This window comes from Arachis hypogaea, chromosome 6 (genome assembly GCF_003086295.3).
Source record: "Arachis hypogaea cultivar Tifrunner chromosome 6, arahy.Tifrunner.gnm2.J5K5, whole genome shotgun sequence".
Lineage (NCBI taxonomy): Eukaryota > Viridiplantae > Streptophyta > Magnoliopsida > Fabales > Fabaceae > Arachis > Arachis hypogaea.
In genome coordinates this window covers 13,821,236-13,838,816 of record NC_092041.1, presented here as the reverse complement: position 1 = coordinate 13,838,816, position 17,581 = coordinate 13,821,236, and the positions used below count along the sequence as shown (strand labels likewise).

General features: G+C 37.4%; 4 protein-coding genes and 1 non-coding gene across 5 annotated transcripts; 2 read left to right on the top strand and 3 right to left on the bottom strand.

Moving 5' to 3' along the window:
- Positions 1-3,047: 3,047 nt before the first annotated feature.
- LOC112805340 (uncharacterized) lies at positions 3,048-5,243 on the bottom strand. The gene has a single exon (XM_025847732.1). The coding sequence runs from the start codon at positions 5,241-5,243 to the stop codon at positions 3,048-3,050; it is 2,196 nt and encodes a 731-aa protein (XP_025703517.1).
- A 3,326-nt stretch (positions 5,244-8,569) lies between these two features.
- LOC112696168 (uncharacterized) lies at positions 8,570-10,411 on the bottom strand. Its single transcript, XM_025748790.3, has one exon. It carries the CDS (start codon positions 10,315-10,317, stop codon positions 8,836-8,838), a length of 1,482 nt encoding a protein of 493 aa, XP_025604575.1. The 5' UTR covers positions 10,318-10,411; the 3' UTR covers positions 8,570-8,835.
- A 674-nt stretch (positions 10,412-11,085) lies between these two features.
- Positions 11,086-13,655, top strand: LOC112696166 (exosome complex component RRP4 homolog). Its single transcript, XM_025748787.3, has 6 exons — positions 11,086-11,485; positions 11,582-11,627; positions 11,727-11,816; positions 12,409-12,474; positions 12,566-12,631; positions 13,007-13,655. The coding sequence occupies exons 1-6, from the start codon at positions 11,229-11,231 to the stop codon at positions 13,442-13,444; spliced, it is 963 nt and encodes a 320-aa protein (XP_025604572.1). The 5' UTR covers positions 11,086-11,228; the 3' UTR covers positions 13,445-13,655.
- A 280-nt stretch (positions 13,656-13,935) lies between these two features.
- On the bottom strand, positions 13,936-15,521 carry LOC112696167 (protein RESISTANCE TO PHYTOPHTHORA 1, chloroplastic). The gene is made up of 4 exons (XM_025748788.2): positions 15,125-15,521; positions 14,541-14,751; positions 14,264-14,433; positions 13,936-14,181 (listed from the first exon to the last, which is right to left on the bottom strand). Exons 1-4 carry the CDS (start codon positions 15,428-15,430, stop codon positions 14,155-14,157), a joined length of 714 nt encoding a protein of 237 aa, XP_025604573.1. The 5' UTR covers positions 15,431-15,521; the 3' UTR covers positions 13,936-14,154.
- Positions 15,522-16,707: 1,186 nt separating this feature from the next.
- On the top strand, positions 16,708-16,789 carry TRNAS-UGA (transfer RNA serine (anticodon UGA)). The gene has a single exon. It is a non-coding gene; the product is annotated as a tRNA-Ser (tRNA).
- The last annotated feature ends 792 nt before the right edge of the window (positions 16,790-17,581 follow it).

Below are 17,581 nucleotides of genomic sequence, written 5' to 3'. Positions count from 1 at the left end.
CTTGAGACTCGTCCACTTGTCCTCCAACTCGAACCGGGGTCGTCTTAAGGACGACAACACTACCAGGCATCGTCAGCTGCACACCCAACACCCACCTAGGCAAATCGTTGTAGGACTCATCCCAGTCACCGTATATGATGGCAATAGATTTCTGCTTCGCCATCCAAACCATCCGGTAAGTCGGCTTAAAACCGAAGTGCGCTGCCGTGGCGTTCAGGAGCACCTTGATGCTCACGGATGCATCGGCCCTAACCATTGGCATAATGAACGCCGAAATCACATGATAATCCAAACTCCTGTGGTCACTCGAGATGGATGTGGCCAGGCAAGTGTGAGGTCCATTGTACCGTTTGACCTCCCAAATGCCCTTGCGCTTCCGGAGACTCAGTCGAATCAACCATGTGCACCCATTCCCAAACTCGGAACACTTGCCCACATACCGGCGGTGATCGGACTCCACCACCTTGTACTGTACCCCTCGCCGGATGCTGTAAGTCTTCACACTTAAAAGGGCCTCATCTTTATCCTGGAATTGCTGACCAACCTGGAACTCTGTCAGACCAGTACTCCCTTCCGCATCTCTAGCTCCGAATCCAACAGCATGCCCAAAAACCCCCTCATGTCTCATGGCGTCCAAGTCCAACGAGGAAAAATGTGGTGGATACTGCTGTGTGCCAGAGCTAGAACCACCTACCTCCAATGCAGGCCCAGTCGCTCCAATATCATCAGCGCTATCATCGTCAATCATATCCGGCTCGACGTCATCCTCCTCTTCATCGTCCAAAAAACCGTCTCCTACGCCAACAGGTGCAACTCCCACTAAAGCGTTAGGCAAATTTTCCCTTTCCACTACCTCGTCGCCTTCGGTGCCATTGAGGTCAACAGCGAAAGATGGGGAGACGACATGTTGGACCACTGGTTCGTACACAGGGACGGACGAGGAAGCAACGGCAGGCCGGGAACTAGAACCTGCTGGATTCGCTATAGTGTTCGTATTCCTGTTCGAACCGCCGGAGCTGGATACAACATCAACCAGCCGTGCCAACAACTCCGGTGTCCTCACCTCCGGAAACTGCCGCCGACAAAGAAACATTACTTGCAAGTCCACATCATTATTAATCGTGAAGCAATCATACTTCACCGTATTCTGTAGCACCGTGACTAGAATGCGATAGAAAAACTTCTTTACCCGCTTCGCACCCTCCAGACCGAGCTTCATTAGTACAGCGCTAACAAGGTCATCATAACTCGTCGTAGATGTTATGACAATACATAGCGGATTCTTATCTGTGAACTTTACTCCGGAACGAGTTTTTCTATTAACAGATCCTCTGTGGTGCACCAAAACCACAAAACTCTCCTCACTAGCCATCCTACTCCCTCTAATGAGACTAATTCACGTTTGGAACCATATATATACAGCTCAGTCTCACACTAATTCGAACCGGCCTGGTTCGAACTATGATTGGTGTAATTCGAACCAACCCGGTTCGAATTACATGGGAACCTTCTCTCTCTATAATTCGAACCAACCTGGTTCGAATTACCTTCATTCTTAATTCGAACCAGGCTGGTTCGATTTATTACCAACAAAAAACCGTATTTCGAACTCACCTGGTTCGATTTACTAACAAATAGAGTTCGAACCAAGCTGGTTCGAATTATATAAAAATGCGATCTGGCTTATTGCTGAAACGATTTTTGCTTTGGCGTATTTACGTAATTTTTTGAGCCAGTTGGCTTATTATGGTTTTTTACCCACTTTTTAAAATACTTTTCGGCCTTTGACAAAAAAATAAAAATTTTAATTGGCGCGAAATCAAAAAATTTTAACTATGAAAAGGTCCTATATTTTTAATCATTTTCACAAAAAATTATATATCGAAATTCGATCACTAAAATATTTTTTTGAGAATATATCTAATATTTGATGGTTACTCCTTTCAAAAATAATTATTAATGTATTAACTTCCAATAAAATTTGAGAATATTATTAAGTCAATTTAAAGTTCTTTAAAATAGTTTGTTATTTTTATTTGAAAATTAATAATATAATAATTCATTTTATGAAATTGGTATAATCAATAAGAAGAAAACAATTTTTATGAGGTTAAGATTTATTGTGAGAGGGTTTTGTTTCGGAGAATTTTGTTAAATTTCAACGAGAGAGATTAAAGTTAGTATTCTTTAAAACAAAAGTGATAAAAGTATACAAACTAATATTGATATTTAGTATATAGCAGAGACTAGCTGCTGCAAATACAACTATAATAAGAATTAATCTTATGTTCATCTAGCACTAAGCTACCCATCGTTCTCGTGTGAATATTTTATCGTATTATTCACACCATAGAATCTCTCTTCAGTTTGTACTGTCTTTGCGGGTAGATACTATATTCGATTGGAATTGGGTAGCAAGACGTTTTCTTCCTAATTTTTGGATTGAGAGTTTACAAACAATCGAAAAAAAATCGAGTACTTTATTTATAATATATTAAAAGAGAGGGCAAAGTACGTAAATAAATAAATTGATCAAACTCTTTACCCAAATACATAAAATTGATATTCCTTATTTGATTGTGCAATTTGACACTTTTATGTAAATCGTGGGAAGCTACCACGGTTTACAATTTTAACATAAACCGTGGTAACCTACCACGGTTTATGAATTGTGTGATTTGTGTGTAAACCGTGGCGAGCTACCACGGTTTATGAAGGGAGAATGTTTAACATAAACCGTGGCAAGCTCCCACGGTTTATGAAGGAAAAAATTTGATCACAGTGTGCAGTCTAAATGATATGTTATCTGCTATGTATTTGATAGTTTAAGCGGTTTGAGATTCTAAGATATACATTATTTCCGTCACAGTTATCATGCGCAGTCTAAATGATACCACATTGATGCAATCAAACATCTAAAATAAACGTATTTTATTCATATGAAATTAATGCAGAAAATCAACATGGTGACATTCATAGACTTAACCAACCATATATAACTCAACTGAATAGTTAATAAAACAACTAAAACAACAAGGTAATGAGATCTACGCATCCCCCCCGGTAGTATGTCTTCGCTGGTCACAGTTCCTCCGCGTATGCCCAGCCTGACGGCATAGCCCACAGCGCTTCGGCTGGTTCTCTAGAGACTGATCCATACTACCACAGATCCTGGTTGCCCTTGGACGACCTTCCTTTGCACGCCTCATGTTAGGATCAGGAATGATGGTTGGCCCAGCATATGGAGGCCATAGGCCTTCCGGGATAGGCGGAACAAAACCCTGCTTGTAAACGTTGAAAACTTCACTCATACGATAGACCTCGTGAACATATGACGCCCAATTAAGGCGGGAGTAGGCGCAACATGCAATGGCATGGCAACAAGGATAATGCAGCGCCTGAAAGTGGCCACAGTCGCATATGTGATCTTTAAGGGAAACTCTGTAGCTACCCAACCAGAAGCGCCCAGTTGGTGTTGTCTCGGCCACGGTGTACTCCGATTGATGCCTGTCGTATAATGTGACAGTGAAGCACCTTGAGTCTCTTAGATTCCGATCAATTGCCTTGGCCAATGCCTGGCAAAATTCATTACCAGATCCGAGTTGTGCCTCTGCTGTATGTCCCCGTACCACAAAAAGCTGAGCAAGCCTCCCATAAGTTGACTGAACCAACGATGTGACCGGGAGGTTTCGAGTTCCCTTTAGCACCGAGTTCACACATTCACTGATGTTGGTTGTCATGTGCCCGAACCGTCTACCACTATCCTCATGTTGGGTCCATTTGTCGTACTCCATCCGATTGGCCCATTCACACATTGCTGGATTCTCAGTCCGCATGATGTCAAACCAGTAATAAAACTCTGCTTCAGTCCTTGCGTAGGCAGCATTCACTAACATCCTCCTTGAATCTTTACCTTTGAAAGTTGGGGCAAAATTCGCTGCCACATGCCGAATACAGTACGCTCGGAAAGCACGAGGCGGTAGCCACCCAGTCTCAGGTGCCTCAAGCTCTGCCTTGATCCCGTTATGCCTGTCAGAGATTACAAGGATACCCTCCTGAGGAGTCACATGCTCTCGTAGGTTGGACAAGAAGAATGACCACGACTCTGCATTTTCTCCTTCCACAAGGGCGAATGCAATGGGGAGGATGTTGAAGTTCCCATCCTGCGCAATCGCCAACAGCAGTGTCCCTCCATACTTGCCATACAAGTGGGTACCGTCAATACTGACGAGGGGCTTGCAATGACGGAATGCCTCGATATAGGGTGGGAATGTCCAGAATAATCGGTGAAAGTACACCGTCGACTCATCAACCTCACCACGAAGCCGAACAGGAGAGGTCTTCAACACGGTTATTGTTCCGGCCATTGTTGACTGTACTCCTAGCATCCAACGTGGCAACTCCGCGTACGACTCTTCCCAATCTCCATATATTTGTGCCACTGCCTTCTGTTTCGCCATCCAAACCTTCCTGTAACTAGGCCTGAAACCATAATCGGCTTCTGTAGCTTGTTGCAGTACCTTTACCGTAACTGCAGCATCTGCCCTAACCAACGGAAGAATCCTCGCACAGATAACGTGGTAATCCAACTGACGGTGATCATTGGAAATAGAGGTTGCCAAGCATGTGTGTGGCTCGTTGTACCTCCTAATCTCCCAAGTGCCCTTTCGTGCACGCAGCGCAACGCGAATCAACCAAGTACAACCCTTGCCGAATTGCTTGCATTTTCCATGATACTTCAGATGATCTGATTCGATGACTCTATACTCAACACCTCGCCGGATGCTATAGTCCTTCACACTCAGCACAGCCTCATCTTTATTCTGGAAAGATTGCCCAATCTGAAATTCTGTAGAAGCGCCCCCGACAGTGTTACCACCGTCCTCCTGTTGACCAAGAACCTCCAAGTTTAGTGTGGAGAAGTGTGGAGGGTACTGTCGAGAAGCAGAACTTGAAGGCCCATGCTGCGCATGTGGATTGGCACTTGTGTCGTCGTCGCTGTCCCCGATGATATCGACAGGCTCCTGGTCAGAGTCATCGTCACACATTGCATTCTCTACTCTATCAGGTTCACCAAAACCTTCCATATAAGGTAACTGGCCACCACCGGTGCCAATGACATCAGGCTGCTCAAATATTCCTTCATTCTCCAACTGTACAGAACCAACAACCACCGTTCGCTCTAAATCAGCCGCGAACATAGGGGAACCCACCGGCGGAAGATACGGTCTGACCGCAGGCATCGAACTAGACGCACCTCCCGCGGCAGTCGAGCTCTGAAATGGAGCTGATGCCCCAGAACTATCGACACCAACCTCCAACTTCGCAAACAACTCGTGAATTCAGATCTCTGGAAAACTCCTAACACAATGGAACAGAACCCTAATATCTTCATCAGCCGCTAGCACAAAGTTATCATACTGAACACCCGTCGAGACAACTGCGATGGGAATCTTGTAGAATAGCTTCTTCACCCACTTCGTACCAAAGACGCCAAGCTTCTGCAAGATGCTGTTCTTTAGATCTGACAAAGTGCTTGATGAACTGATGAACACACTTAATGGTTCTTTGTCTGTGAATTTCACACCATGGCTTTTGCTTTTTTTAATTTTTCCAGAGCAATGCACTAAAGCAAGAACACTCTCTTCCTCACTTGCCATTGTGAGAATGATCTCTTGTGCAAGTAGAATGTCACCCACATATATATAGAATTTTGGTGTTCCTAAACCGTTGTAACCTACAAGGGTTTACTATCAAATTTTTTTCTTCATAAACCATGGGAGTTTGCCACGGTTTACGTTAAACATTCTCCCTTCATAAACCGTGGTAGGTTGCCACGGTTTATGTTAAAATTGTAAACCGTGGTAGCTTCCCACGGTTTACATAAAAGTGTCAAATTGCACAATCAGGTAAAGAATATCAGTTTTGTGTATTTGGGTAAAGGGTTTGATCAATTTATTTATTTATGTACTTTGCCCTAAAAGAAAATTTAAAGATAGGTCTATAATTATTCTTAGATATTTAATTTTATTTTATATTGTCACATAAATTTTTATTAGGTGACATAATCTTTTATCTTTGTATTATATTATAAAATTTTTATTGTATTTTCATTTTCTTATAATAATTTATCTTTATATATAATGTTTAAGGATTTTTTTTAATATTATTTCTCTTTAATAGCTATAATTGAGTTATAAAATTTATTTCGTTCTCTTATATTAAATTTATTGCTTCTCATTTTTTTATTATTTTTTCATTATAAAATTAGTATTTAACCTTAATTTTTCATATTTTATTACCCTTTATTTTTATGTAAATTATACTATTATTTTTAATGTTGATGTTAATTTTTTAATAGATATAAATTTAATTAAAATCTAATTTCTTCTCTCATTTCATATTCATCACTCTTTTATATATGGTTTAATTTTTCTGTTAGTCTCTATAGTTTTGCAAAATTTTTAATTAAATTCTTATATTTTTTTCTTTTAAGTGAGTCCCTACACCAAACTTTTTTTTTTTCAATTAGGTCCCTCTTAGCAATAATCGGCTTAATTTTATAGGGACCCAACTAAAAAAAAAAAATTGGTACCGGGACCCAAATAAAAGAAAAAAAATGTAGAGACTCAATTAAAAAAAAAATGGTGCAAGAACTCAATTAAAATGAAAAAAAAGTATAAAAACCTAATTGAAAATTTCGCAAAACTATAGGGACTAATAGAATAATTAAACCTTTATATATTTACTATATAAGTCAATATTTATTTTACACATTTTCTTTATCTCCTCTTACATAATCTCATATCTCTTTCTCCCTCTCCGCGTGTATTAATTTTTTGCACAACTAGAATTTGGTTAATGACCATAGTTTTTATTTTTATTTTTTTAATTTGTTGAACCTATGTACTAGGTAAATGTGTGATTATATTCATTAGATTTTCAATTCTTTGTATAATTGTATTTATTAGTTATATAATGTCTTTGTCGCTTATATATCACTTTTTTTCCTTTCAACAACTTACATTTTTAGTATCATTTAGTTGTAATAATATTGTTAAAAGGACATTTTGTCATTCACAAAAAATAAAATTAGAAAATTAAATGTCATTTTTAACGATCAAAACATTAATATTAAGGTTTTTACTTGTATTTCATCTTACTTTGGCAGGTCTCTTTTAGTGATGAGAGGAAATAATGCAGACATTGCAAGACACGTAATGTGTCCATCACCGAACGGAAGGATTAGCATCAGCTTCTTTAGAGTGAGGCCAGACTCCAATCAATGCCAGTCACTAACTCCGACCGTGACAAACGCAATGACTCTTTGGCAACCCGGCATTGCTAGCCCATATGCTGTGCCAAATGGAGCTGTAAGCAGCTATGAGATTATGGACATGATGCCCAAATGGGGAATACTTCATGCTCCAATAATCATGCTAACAAACCCTGTACACCCTATGGCAATGAACCCTGGCAAACTTCCTGGTGGAGCTGGGACTGGGGTTTTCTTGCCTTGGAAGGTAGCATCCAGGAAACCTGCAAGGCACCTCCCACCTCGAGCACAAAAGGGACGCCTTAGGGCATTATCAACGCCAACCAATTCACATATCTGACATATGGGAGAGTCAACTTCTGAACCCAGCATTACAGTTGGAGGTTAAGGTAAGATTTTAGTTTAGAAGCAGCACGGGTTTCAAAGGAATGTGAATCAAGAAAGTTACCTTGGACCAGTGGAGGATGTCCATTTGTTGTACAAAGGAGCCCGATTGCTGCTAGAAGAGTGTGTTTTTTTCTATTTTTCACCCCTCCCCCGTCTTTTTCTTTTTGAACTTACTAGACGGATAGCTTATAAGGTATAAACTATAGAGTTCACAATAGGTTAGTATGTGTTCCAATCAGTTTAAGGGATTTAGGAATCTAGCTTTCAAATGTGAAGAGTGTGAATTAAGAGATAGGTTATATTTTTCATATTAAACATCAACATTATTCAAAGTTATGTTTATCTACTTAATACTGTGTTGGTACATTTACATATCAAGACAAGTCAAATATTTTGATTCCTTTCCAAAATATCCGGACTGCCACATCTGATTTTCATACTATTTCTGGCTGCCATATCTGATCTTCATACTGTTTTAACCGAAATAGAAAGTACTGCTTTAAATGCTTCAAGTGAAGATTTTTGTTTTTTAATTACTTTCTGATCTGTCATCCGTCGTCTTCATACCTTCATTTTTTCACTCGGCAGGCACTACTTGATACGTTTATTAGTTTAGAGAGAACTAATATATTTATATAGGGTAAATGTGCTTACTTATTATACTTCAAACTTTCAACACACTTAAATCAAATGAACAAGTTGCTGGTTAATTGTTTCCATTGATAAAGCTCTTTAATATAACAAATTAGACTAACTGGAAGAGCCATTTAAAGAAGAGTATTCCAAATGATGCAACTATAAGTCTATAACCAACTCTGAATTTAAAAAGGATAATTTGCTGGCACTAATAATTACAACAGATCGATTAACTTATAAAAGAAATAGTAAGGGGATTGTTATGAAGAGTTATCCAAAATTCTGTTTGAAGTCATCATAATCTCATAAATATTCGAAACAACTGACAAATTTAAAAAGACAAGATAATCTATATAGAAACAATTGCTTTTCATACAAGAAGGACAAAACAAATGACACCACTATTTCTAAATCAATTTATACATAAGTAAAACAAAGAAAATGCTAATTTAATTTCACTTATCAAAGAATAATCATAATCACACTTACATAATTATGCCTCTCACCAGAACTTAGATCAGTGAGCATCAAGTGTCTCAAGACTTAACAGCATCATCATCATCATCTTCAATGTCCCAACTCAAGTCTTCTTCTTCCTCTGCAACACTCAGCCGCTTCCGCACATCAACTTTGCTTGGGCTTCCACTCCGAGGCGGACTTGTCTTCTTTTCATCAATACTACTGAGATCCTCAATCTCATCCCAACCGAGATCCTCCTCTTCCTCGTGTGCCGGGCTCTTACTTGCCTCAACCACCGAAGTTTTTCCATCATCAACTTTTGTTTCCACTATCACTTTCTCATCAGAACCAGCTGCATAATCACTATTCTTCCCAGATTCAACCACTTCCTTCACGACTTCCTTGCATGAGTTGCTTCCATCATCCGCCTTTTGAGCAATCACTGAACTCTCAACTTTAGTTTCCCCAACAGAATCATTGCCATGTTCCTTACTTTCACTTTGCAATGAACTATTTCCCTTTTCCACCTTGGACTCCTCCTGAGAAGAATTTCCCCCCACTTCCACACTCAATTTCTTTGTTTCGACCACACCCTTTTCACCAAAGTTACCACCTTGCAAGTCAGAATTCCCCTCAATTGCCAAAGTTTCACTACTAACCTCCTTATCAATCACACCCTTTGATTTACCATGACCCACATTCTCTTCTCCCTCCTCCTCCTCCTCCTCCTCCTCCTCATCATCATCATCATTATCTTCAACATCTGTTACATCCCAACTCAAATCCTCCTCTTCCCTTGACATTGTCGTCACAAGTCTAGCCCTCACATCCTCAGCTTTCTTCAGCTTATACACCTTATAGAAATACCTTAACCAGAAACTCTCGTTATCCACGCTATTCGGAACAAGCCTCTTGTAAATACTCTCCATAGCCTCATTCTCAATAAGCAAACCCTCCAATTCCTTATCCTTCCCTTCCAACGAAAACCCTGATTTCCATTTTCCATACTCTTCCAAATCCTCAGGCTCATCAGTGTAAGTGCTAGCATCACCCTGAATAGCACGAATCTGAGCTTCAAACCTACTATACCCTTTCAAATTCGAGCTACTACCATCTTTGCTAGGGCTTTTAGTGCTTTTGTTGCTATTGTTATCGGAATCGAGATCGGCGGCTAGGATTGCTTCCTTACCTTGGGAGATGATCTGGGCCGTTCCTTTGACAACAGTAGATCCCAACTGATCGATGGCCTGGCCCACCGTCTCGAGGGAGCCATGGGCGACCTCGATCTCCTTCTTGAGTCCCGTGCCGAATTCTTGGAGGTCCCGGCGGTACGTCTCGATTATCGATTCGGATTTGGAGGTTAGGGTTTTGATCAGGCCACCGAACCGAATCCACCCGCTGCCATCGACGCCGTCACTGTGGTCGGCGGTGGCCGTGGCGGCGTCGGATGAGAAGGGATCAGGATCGGTTGCGTTTTGCGGGTGAGGCGCATTGTCGGATTCAGATTCGGATCCAGGGGGATCTGGATCGTCGGAGAGAATGGATTTAAAGAAATTCATTGAAGAGAGATTAGAGTAAACGAGAAATGGGAAGTTTCTGTTGATCCTGTTGTGATACGATGGGTGCGTATCTAACTCTGGTCTCTATATATATTATATACCTCTTGCGTTTGAAGGGGATGCTACTAAAATGCACGTGCTATAGTTTCTGAGTTAATGATGAAGTCCAGTAAGGCTGAGGCCCAATATAAATGGATTAGCATATACATTCTTTTTTTTTTTAAGTTTTGCACCATATCTTAAGTTAAAAGGTCAATGATTGTCCTGACCAAAAAAAAAAAGAAAAAAAGAAAAGGAGAAAAAGGTCAATGATTGTTGGCTTGTTCCGGATCTAAATAACTAAATTCTTAAATAGAATTTATCGATTAATGTAGTGGATTTCCTCATGTTTATTTAAACAGAAGTAAATTGACTATTTCAATAATTCAAATTGGTTATTGACACAAAGACTTTGATATAACGTGATTATTTCTATCTTTAAGAAAAAATATGGATAAGATTAAGTGTATGAAAATTTTCCTTTAAAAACTCTTTAAAATGGATATATAAACTCAAAAAATTGATAGAATTTGATTTATATATATATATATATATATATATATATATAAAGTTAACTAATTAATATGTTTTCTCTTTTTATTAAAAATATAAGAATAAAATTATTTGTTATATATTAACTAAAATTTAATGGTACTTAAATTTTTTCTCAGCTAGAAAAAAAAAATTGGAGAGGAATTATTGGGTTATAGTGGGTCAGGTGGGTTCATTAACTTGGGTTTAGCCCTTTCAAGTTTCTTTTTCCATCTCTCTTCGGACCAAAAAATTAAAAGGTTCCATCTCTCTCACGGAGGTTTAGGGTTTATGGTTTTCAATCTTGTTCCCTCCTTCCATTGAGAAAGAGAAAGAGAGAGATGAGAGGATTACAGTTACCGTTGACCCAAACTCAGAAGGTTCGTCTCCAGAACGCTCTGCAGCAGCTGGAGTCACTCTCCTCCAAGGTCAACTCCGATGCCTCCGTCACCGTCGCCGATTCCATTTCCGTTAACCACGAGGAAGGCGTCCTCAAGGGCCACGGAACCGCAGACATCAACGGCGACCTCGTTGCCACCCTCTGCGGCGTAGTTGAGCGCGTCAATAAGCTCGTCTATGTCCGCGCCCTGCGATCCAGGTAAACCGTAAACCCCGAACACCTTATCTCTCAGCTTCTCTCCTCGCCGATCTCCTTTTCTTCTCTTATTCGGTAGTTGAATTGAGCAAATTGCAGCTACAAACCCGAAGTTGGAGACATCGTCATTGGACGTGTTGTCGAGGTAGGGAAGAAACTGCTTCGTAGTTCCTGTTCATAGTTTCATATCTGGTGTGGCTGTGGAAGTATTTCATGCATATTTATCGATTGGATTATTGTCTAGGTTTCTCAAAAGCGTTGGAGGTTGGAGATAAATTACAGTCAAGATGCAGTTTTGATGCTTTCTTCTATGAATATGCCTGATGGTGTCCAGGTATTGCATGAATTTCTGATTCTTTATTGGAAAAGTTTCTGCATAGCTTGCTAACTAGCAGATTAAGCCTTAACTAATTATAAAAAACTACTTTGATAAGTCGTATATTTATCAATATCTGCAATAGAACTGTTGTTTCCACTTGTTACAATGTTGTCTATGTTATAGGCGGTTCATAATGATTATGGTTATTCAATATTTAATGATTGTTAGTTTTGTACTACACTGATTTCTGCAGTTTTTTTTCCCTTATTATCGAACTGACCTGGGCCTTTGGGATGCGCTTGGGTCCTTCGGGCAGCTTATAACTAATATTAAGCTTGATCATCTGATTTTTGGTGCCGTCTAGCCTCATAATATGTTGGTTGTATTGCAAAAAGATTTGAGATGTAATTTGTGTAAAGAAAAATTAATTGTGGTCAAAGAAATAGTTAAGGTCAGGGGTTCAACTGTCAGTTGCAAAACAGTTATAGTTATCAGATGCAGGTTTTTAAGCTTCAATATTTTGATCCTTAAGATATTTTTTTCTATTGCCTTTTCTGCCTCACATAAGCTTGAATACCCCTCATTTGAAGTGATTCTTTTCTTCTAGAGACGGCGGACAGCTGTGGATGAACTAAATATGCGTTCAATTTTTGAAGAGAAGGATGTTGTTTGTGTAAGTACGATTTTATTATTTATGTCAAAAATGGCTTGCATTCGGTGAAGGATCAGTTGATTAAAGTTCTAAATTATTTACATGATTACAGGCTGAAGTTCGTGGTTTCCAGCGTGATGGCTTACATCTTCAGGCAAGAAGTCAGAAATATGGGAAGGTTTGTTGTTCGTACTTGGGAAACTTTGTAAATCATTTTGCTTCTTGTTTCCTCTCAAAAAGTATTAGCCGGTTACAGAGTAGGAGATGGTAAAGAAAAGTAAATGTATATGGAGATGGCCAATGTTGACAAATATAAAATTATACTTCCAACTGCCTGTTAATGATTAAAATGTAATGCAAATGACTTTGAATGAGGGAGAATAAAATTTTGGTTGCCTTGGTACTATCGGTGATTATATAGAATAGATTGTATGTAATATATTCAGGTTGTGTAAAATACATATTGAAATTATATCCTTAAATTTTCTTACATTACTAATGGCTTTATTGTTGTTGCTGATGCTGATGCTAATTGCTTACATTTGTCTGTCAGCTGAACAGAGGTCAACTGCTAACAGTCCCACCTTACTTAGTTAAGAGGCAAAAGCAACATTATCATCATCTTGAGCAATATGGTGTTGATTTGATACTTGGATGTAATGGATTCATATGGGTTGGAGAACATGTTGAAGCCAAAGATGACATGGTAGAAGATCAAGTGAACCATTCCAATAGAAATTCAGCAAGCCTTGAAGAACAAGAGAAAAATTATACGGCATTGGAGACAAGAAAATACATATGCAGGGCTGCTAATGCTATTAGAGTATTATCTACTTTGGGTTTCAATATGACATTAGAAATCATCAAGGGAGTTATTGATTTAAGCCTTTCGCTAAATCTTGATATACATGATATGCTTGGTTCGGAGTTCTATGTTCTGGTTGCTGAAAAAGAGGCTGAAAGGAGAAGCTCAAGTAAAAAGAAGAGGTAGTTTGTAACATCATGGTTGAACTGTAGGTCTCCTAGTTTCATTATCTATTTTTTCCTCTGCATATGGGTAAAAGAGAAAAATCGTTGCAATGTACACTCTTTACCCAATTTAGTTGACGTTATTGAATGGTTGATTTTAGACAACAATTAAATAGTTGTAAAATATACGGAGTCCCAATAAATTGGGAAGACGAGTTGCATTTTTTTTAAAATTTTCTTTTCAATTGTTAACATTAATATTTTGACCTTAATTGTTTCACAGCAATAAACCGAGCTCGTAGTGTTTAAGTTTCCTTACAAGTCAAGAAAATACTTTACAGCCATGGGTACAGCCATCGAAAATCTCGCTGATGCAACAACATATTACATTCATTGACTGACTAATAAAATAAAATCGTGTCATATTACTTCTAGATTGTTGTCGGTAACATTGCAATTTTCTATTTGTAGCCTTGTAGGTTCAAAGTGCAATGAGATGACAAAGTAGCAAAATGTTTGAAAGAGCCTATATCATATACATATTCATTTGATAATGGGAAACAACTATAAGGATGTGTCTAGCTCCTTTTAGTATATCCAGAAGATGTTTTAATACAGAATTTCTTGCAAGAAATGTTGCATGTCTTTTATTGTGTGTAAAAAAAAATAATTCCAAGAGAGAAACAAGAGACCAAAAATGCCTTGGTAACAGTTGACTGTCTACTTGGTTTCCTAGTCCGTTTTCTGCAACCACCCAAACTGCAAGTAATGTTCTTTAGATAACTATATGTGAGAAACAGAAAGCTAAGAGCAAAAATGGATAACAAGAAAGTATAGTTACCTTCCAGGCATACATTCCAAAGAAGGCTATTGTATCTGCCGACCAAACAACAGCAAAGGACTTCCAAAAGAATGGGATTATAACATTGATCAATGGGATGAGGAGAAAAAGATAGTTGAGAGCTTCCTTCTCATTCTTTGAGCAGTCCCTAGCTCGTAGAGAAGGAATTGCTGCATAAATGGATTGTTGTGTTTATCAGAGAAGTTTTAGTGCTGATTGGCAATAGCATGTGATTTCAAATCCAAGTTACTAGATTGGTAGGTAAGTATAAACTTACTGAACATCCAAATGGACCACATTCCCATTAATCTCCAAATGTCAGGTTCGTTTGAAGGGAATATCAGATTGAAAGACAAAGCTCCTCCCAACAACATTGATACATAACCTTGAACCTCAAAAACAGTGTACAATGCAGTTCCAGGCACTGCAGGATTCTTTGTAGCCGTGGAAGCCCTTGGTGCAAAGGTAGCTGCTGTCTTCTGAGCTACCTGTAATGTATAACACACACACACACAAATAAAAAATCAAAAAAAGAAAAGAATTTAGCATACAATATTCAAATTATAATTTGGCACTCTAAATTACCCACTACATTATACTTTCAAGTGCATAATCTCAAATCAGAAAATCAACTTGCAACATTAGACACTTGTCCAAATCCAGAATTCAGCAAGGAGGATGGACCTTTTCAATCTCCAAACTCAAAATTAGATACGTACCAATGCCCACATGCAAAGTTTCGAACTTTGGGAATTCATCACTATTATACGCAAAAATCTTTAAGAAAGAAATATTTTTTACGAAATGGGCATCCTTAAAGAACTGTGTTTAGATATTAAATTAAAGGATGCGGGAAGTAACCTTTTTAAGCTCCTTGTCGATGGGAGCAGAAGAAGAAGTGGAAGTGGTAGTAGTTCCTTCGGTAGCATCGGATTCCAATTTGAGCTGCTCCTCTGAGAGTGGGGATTGGGATTCACCATCCAGTGTTTGTAAGCGGGTGTCTACCTCATCGGAAGTGGCACGTGCAGAGAGCGTGCCGCGGAGCAGAGAGTGCGGCTGCTGCTGAGGGAAGAAGGTGGTTCTGATGGTGGAATGGAACCTAGGAAGATTTGTATTCACATGGGGAAGGCCCGAAATGGTTGAAGGGGGTGAGAAGAGAGTGTTCATCGGAAAAATTTGACAAGATAAGAATTTGGTGGAGGTGGTGGAAGCTTGGTGGTGTTCCTACCCTTTTCTTTTACCCATTTAATTAACTCAATAAATTATTATCTTCGTTTTTATATTATGGATTGAGCAATACTAGGGGCCAGCAATTTTTGTGATTGTTAGCCATCAACTAGCCATCAATGATGATTTGATGGTGTGAGATTAGTGTGAGATTTCATCCAATGGCTCACCTTCTTCTGCTGGTTACATTCTGCTGGTCCCCTAAATTTTTCCTTATGGATTTATAAGTAATAGTGTAATACTAATGTGATTTTAAACTATTATACTTGAGAAATGTTTTATGTAATCTGATGTTTGAATGACCAGTATGTAATTAAAAGATTAATATTAATCAATTATGTTATATGTACAAATCTTTTTTTTTTTTTACATAGTACATAATTTTTTGCATATAGTCTAAAAATTAATATAACAATAATCTTTTACATATAATTTAAAAAATTTTGCTATACATATTAGAACCTGCTGTTTTTTTTTTCTATACTAAATTCTTAATTTTTATCTAATAATTTTGTATTAAATTCTAATAATATTTGATGCTTTGAATGTATTTTGTTGGAGTCAATATTCTAAATTTTTTTTATTTTTTGTTGTATACTTAAATTTTTATGTTCATTAATTTTATTGAATATATATATAAAAAAAATGATGATGATGATAACAACTATGAAAGAGGAAGAAAAATAATAACGATGATAATCAATAAAAAAGGAGAAAAAAATTCAAATTAAAAAAAAAACAAAAAAAAAGAATATAAAAACAAAGAAGTACACACATATATAACATATAATTTGATTGGATTTGGTTAAAAAAATAGTTACTTATTTAATATTTCTAATATTTAATATATCCATATATTAGATTTGAAAAATTTAGTTTGTAAAGATTAAATTACTATTTTTTTCATATAAAAATTTAGTATGTTAACAAATTTTAATATAAATAAAGAAATTTAATTTCATACCCAAAAATAATTTACGTATAATAAAAATACTCCTCAGTTAATATGTTAAACTCTCATAAGTAAGAATATTAATTTTTTATTTTCTATGTATATAAAATCAAACATATTTATTCAGATATAAATTTATTGACATTTTGAATTTTCATAACTAAAAATAGTAATTTTTCTATAAGCAAAATACCAAACATTATTCACTGATTTGCATTAAGACAAAACTATGATATAAAGGTATAGTAGTTAAAGTTCATATGTAGTCGATATGTCCGAGTGGTTAAGGAGACAGACTTGAAATCTGTTGGGCTTCGCCCGCGCAGGTTCGAACCCTGCTGTCGACGGTTTTGTTTTACCTTTTGATAAATTTCAGAACTATTTTTTAAATCCCCACATTTGCACAATGTTTTATATATGATCTCTTAGCTTGGACCCATTATATTCAGATGTCTGCTATGGTGGGATATCAAACACGTTCTCAAATAACTAACACAACAAATACAACTCCATATTTCTCTATCCTTCATATAAAAAAATGGACCCTATTATTGCAACCATTTTTATATTATATTAAATTTATGAGCACAAGGCACACGAGTTATGAAAACCAAGCAGAGTTTTGGGTTCTCTATAGCCTTTGTGTACTTCAATCATGCTTCTTCATTAATCATTAATGGTCCTCTTTACCAATTATGTAGCTTCATTAGCTGTAATTGTAGCCTTAATTCATAGACAAAAGCTCTGTCCATGATTCGGATAGGATAAGATCAATGAGCTAAAGTCATGAATGCTCTGCATAACATGGGTATCCAACTACCTCTCTTTCAAGTTTGAGACTTTCAGCTGGAAAAATAATAATTATAATAATAGTAATAATAAAGTGACAGTTTTATTTGGCAATTGACATGGAAATTATTCCCTTTCAGAACAATCATTGAGTGTAATTCTATTCTAATAATTGTGGATGACAATATTCTATTCTAATAAAGTGCTACTTTCAATCATTTTGAAACTCAAGTTCTTAAGGTTCGAAATTGTACTGTCCTTGGCTAAAACAATCTAATTGACCTATTGATTCGTTATTTATTTCATATTTATTTCTTAGCGTTGTTGCAAATTAAAATTAATTTGGCAAC

Excerpts from the sequence above, each read along its gene's own strand:
- LOC112696167 (XM_025748788.2), bottom strand. The coding sequence starts at position 15,430 with ATGAACACTCTCTTCTCACCCCCTTCAACCATTTCGGGCCTTCCCCAT. Across the intron at positions 14,752-15,124 it reads TCGACAAGGAGCTTAAAAAG|GTAGCTCAGAAGACAGCAGC; the intron begins GTTACTTCCCGC and ends TATACATTACAG. Across the intron at positions 14,182-14,263 it reads TTGGAATGTATGCCTGGAAG|TTTGGGTGGTTGCAGAAAAC; the intron begins GTAACTATACTT and ends CATTACTTGCAG.
- LOC112805340 (XM_025847732.1), bottom strand. The coding sequence starts at position 5,243 with ATGCCTGCGGTCAGACCGTATCTTCCGCCGGTGGGTTCCCCTATGTTC.
- LOC112696166 (XM_025748787.3), top strand. The coding sequence starts at position 11,229 with ATGAGAGGATTACAGTTACCGTTGACCCAAACTCAGAAGGTTCGTCTC. Across the intron at positions 11,486-11,581 it reads GTCCGCGCCCTGCGATCCAG|CTACAAACCCGAAGTTGGAG; the intron begins GTAAACCGTAAA and ends AGCAAATTGCAG. Across the intron at positions 11,628-11,726 it reads TCATTGGACGTGTTGTCGAG|GTTTCTCAAAAGCGTTGGAG; the intron begins GTAGGGAAGAAA and ends ATTATTGTCTAG.
- LOC112696168 (XM_025748790.3), bottom strand. The coding sequence starts at position 10,317 with ATGAATTTCTTTAAATCCATTCTCTCCGACGATCCAGATCCCCCTGGA.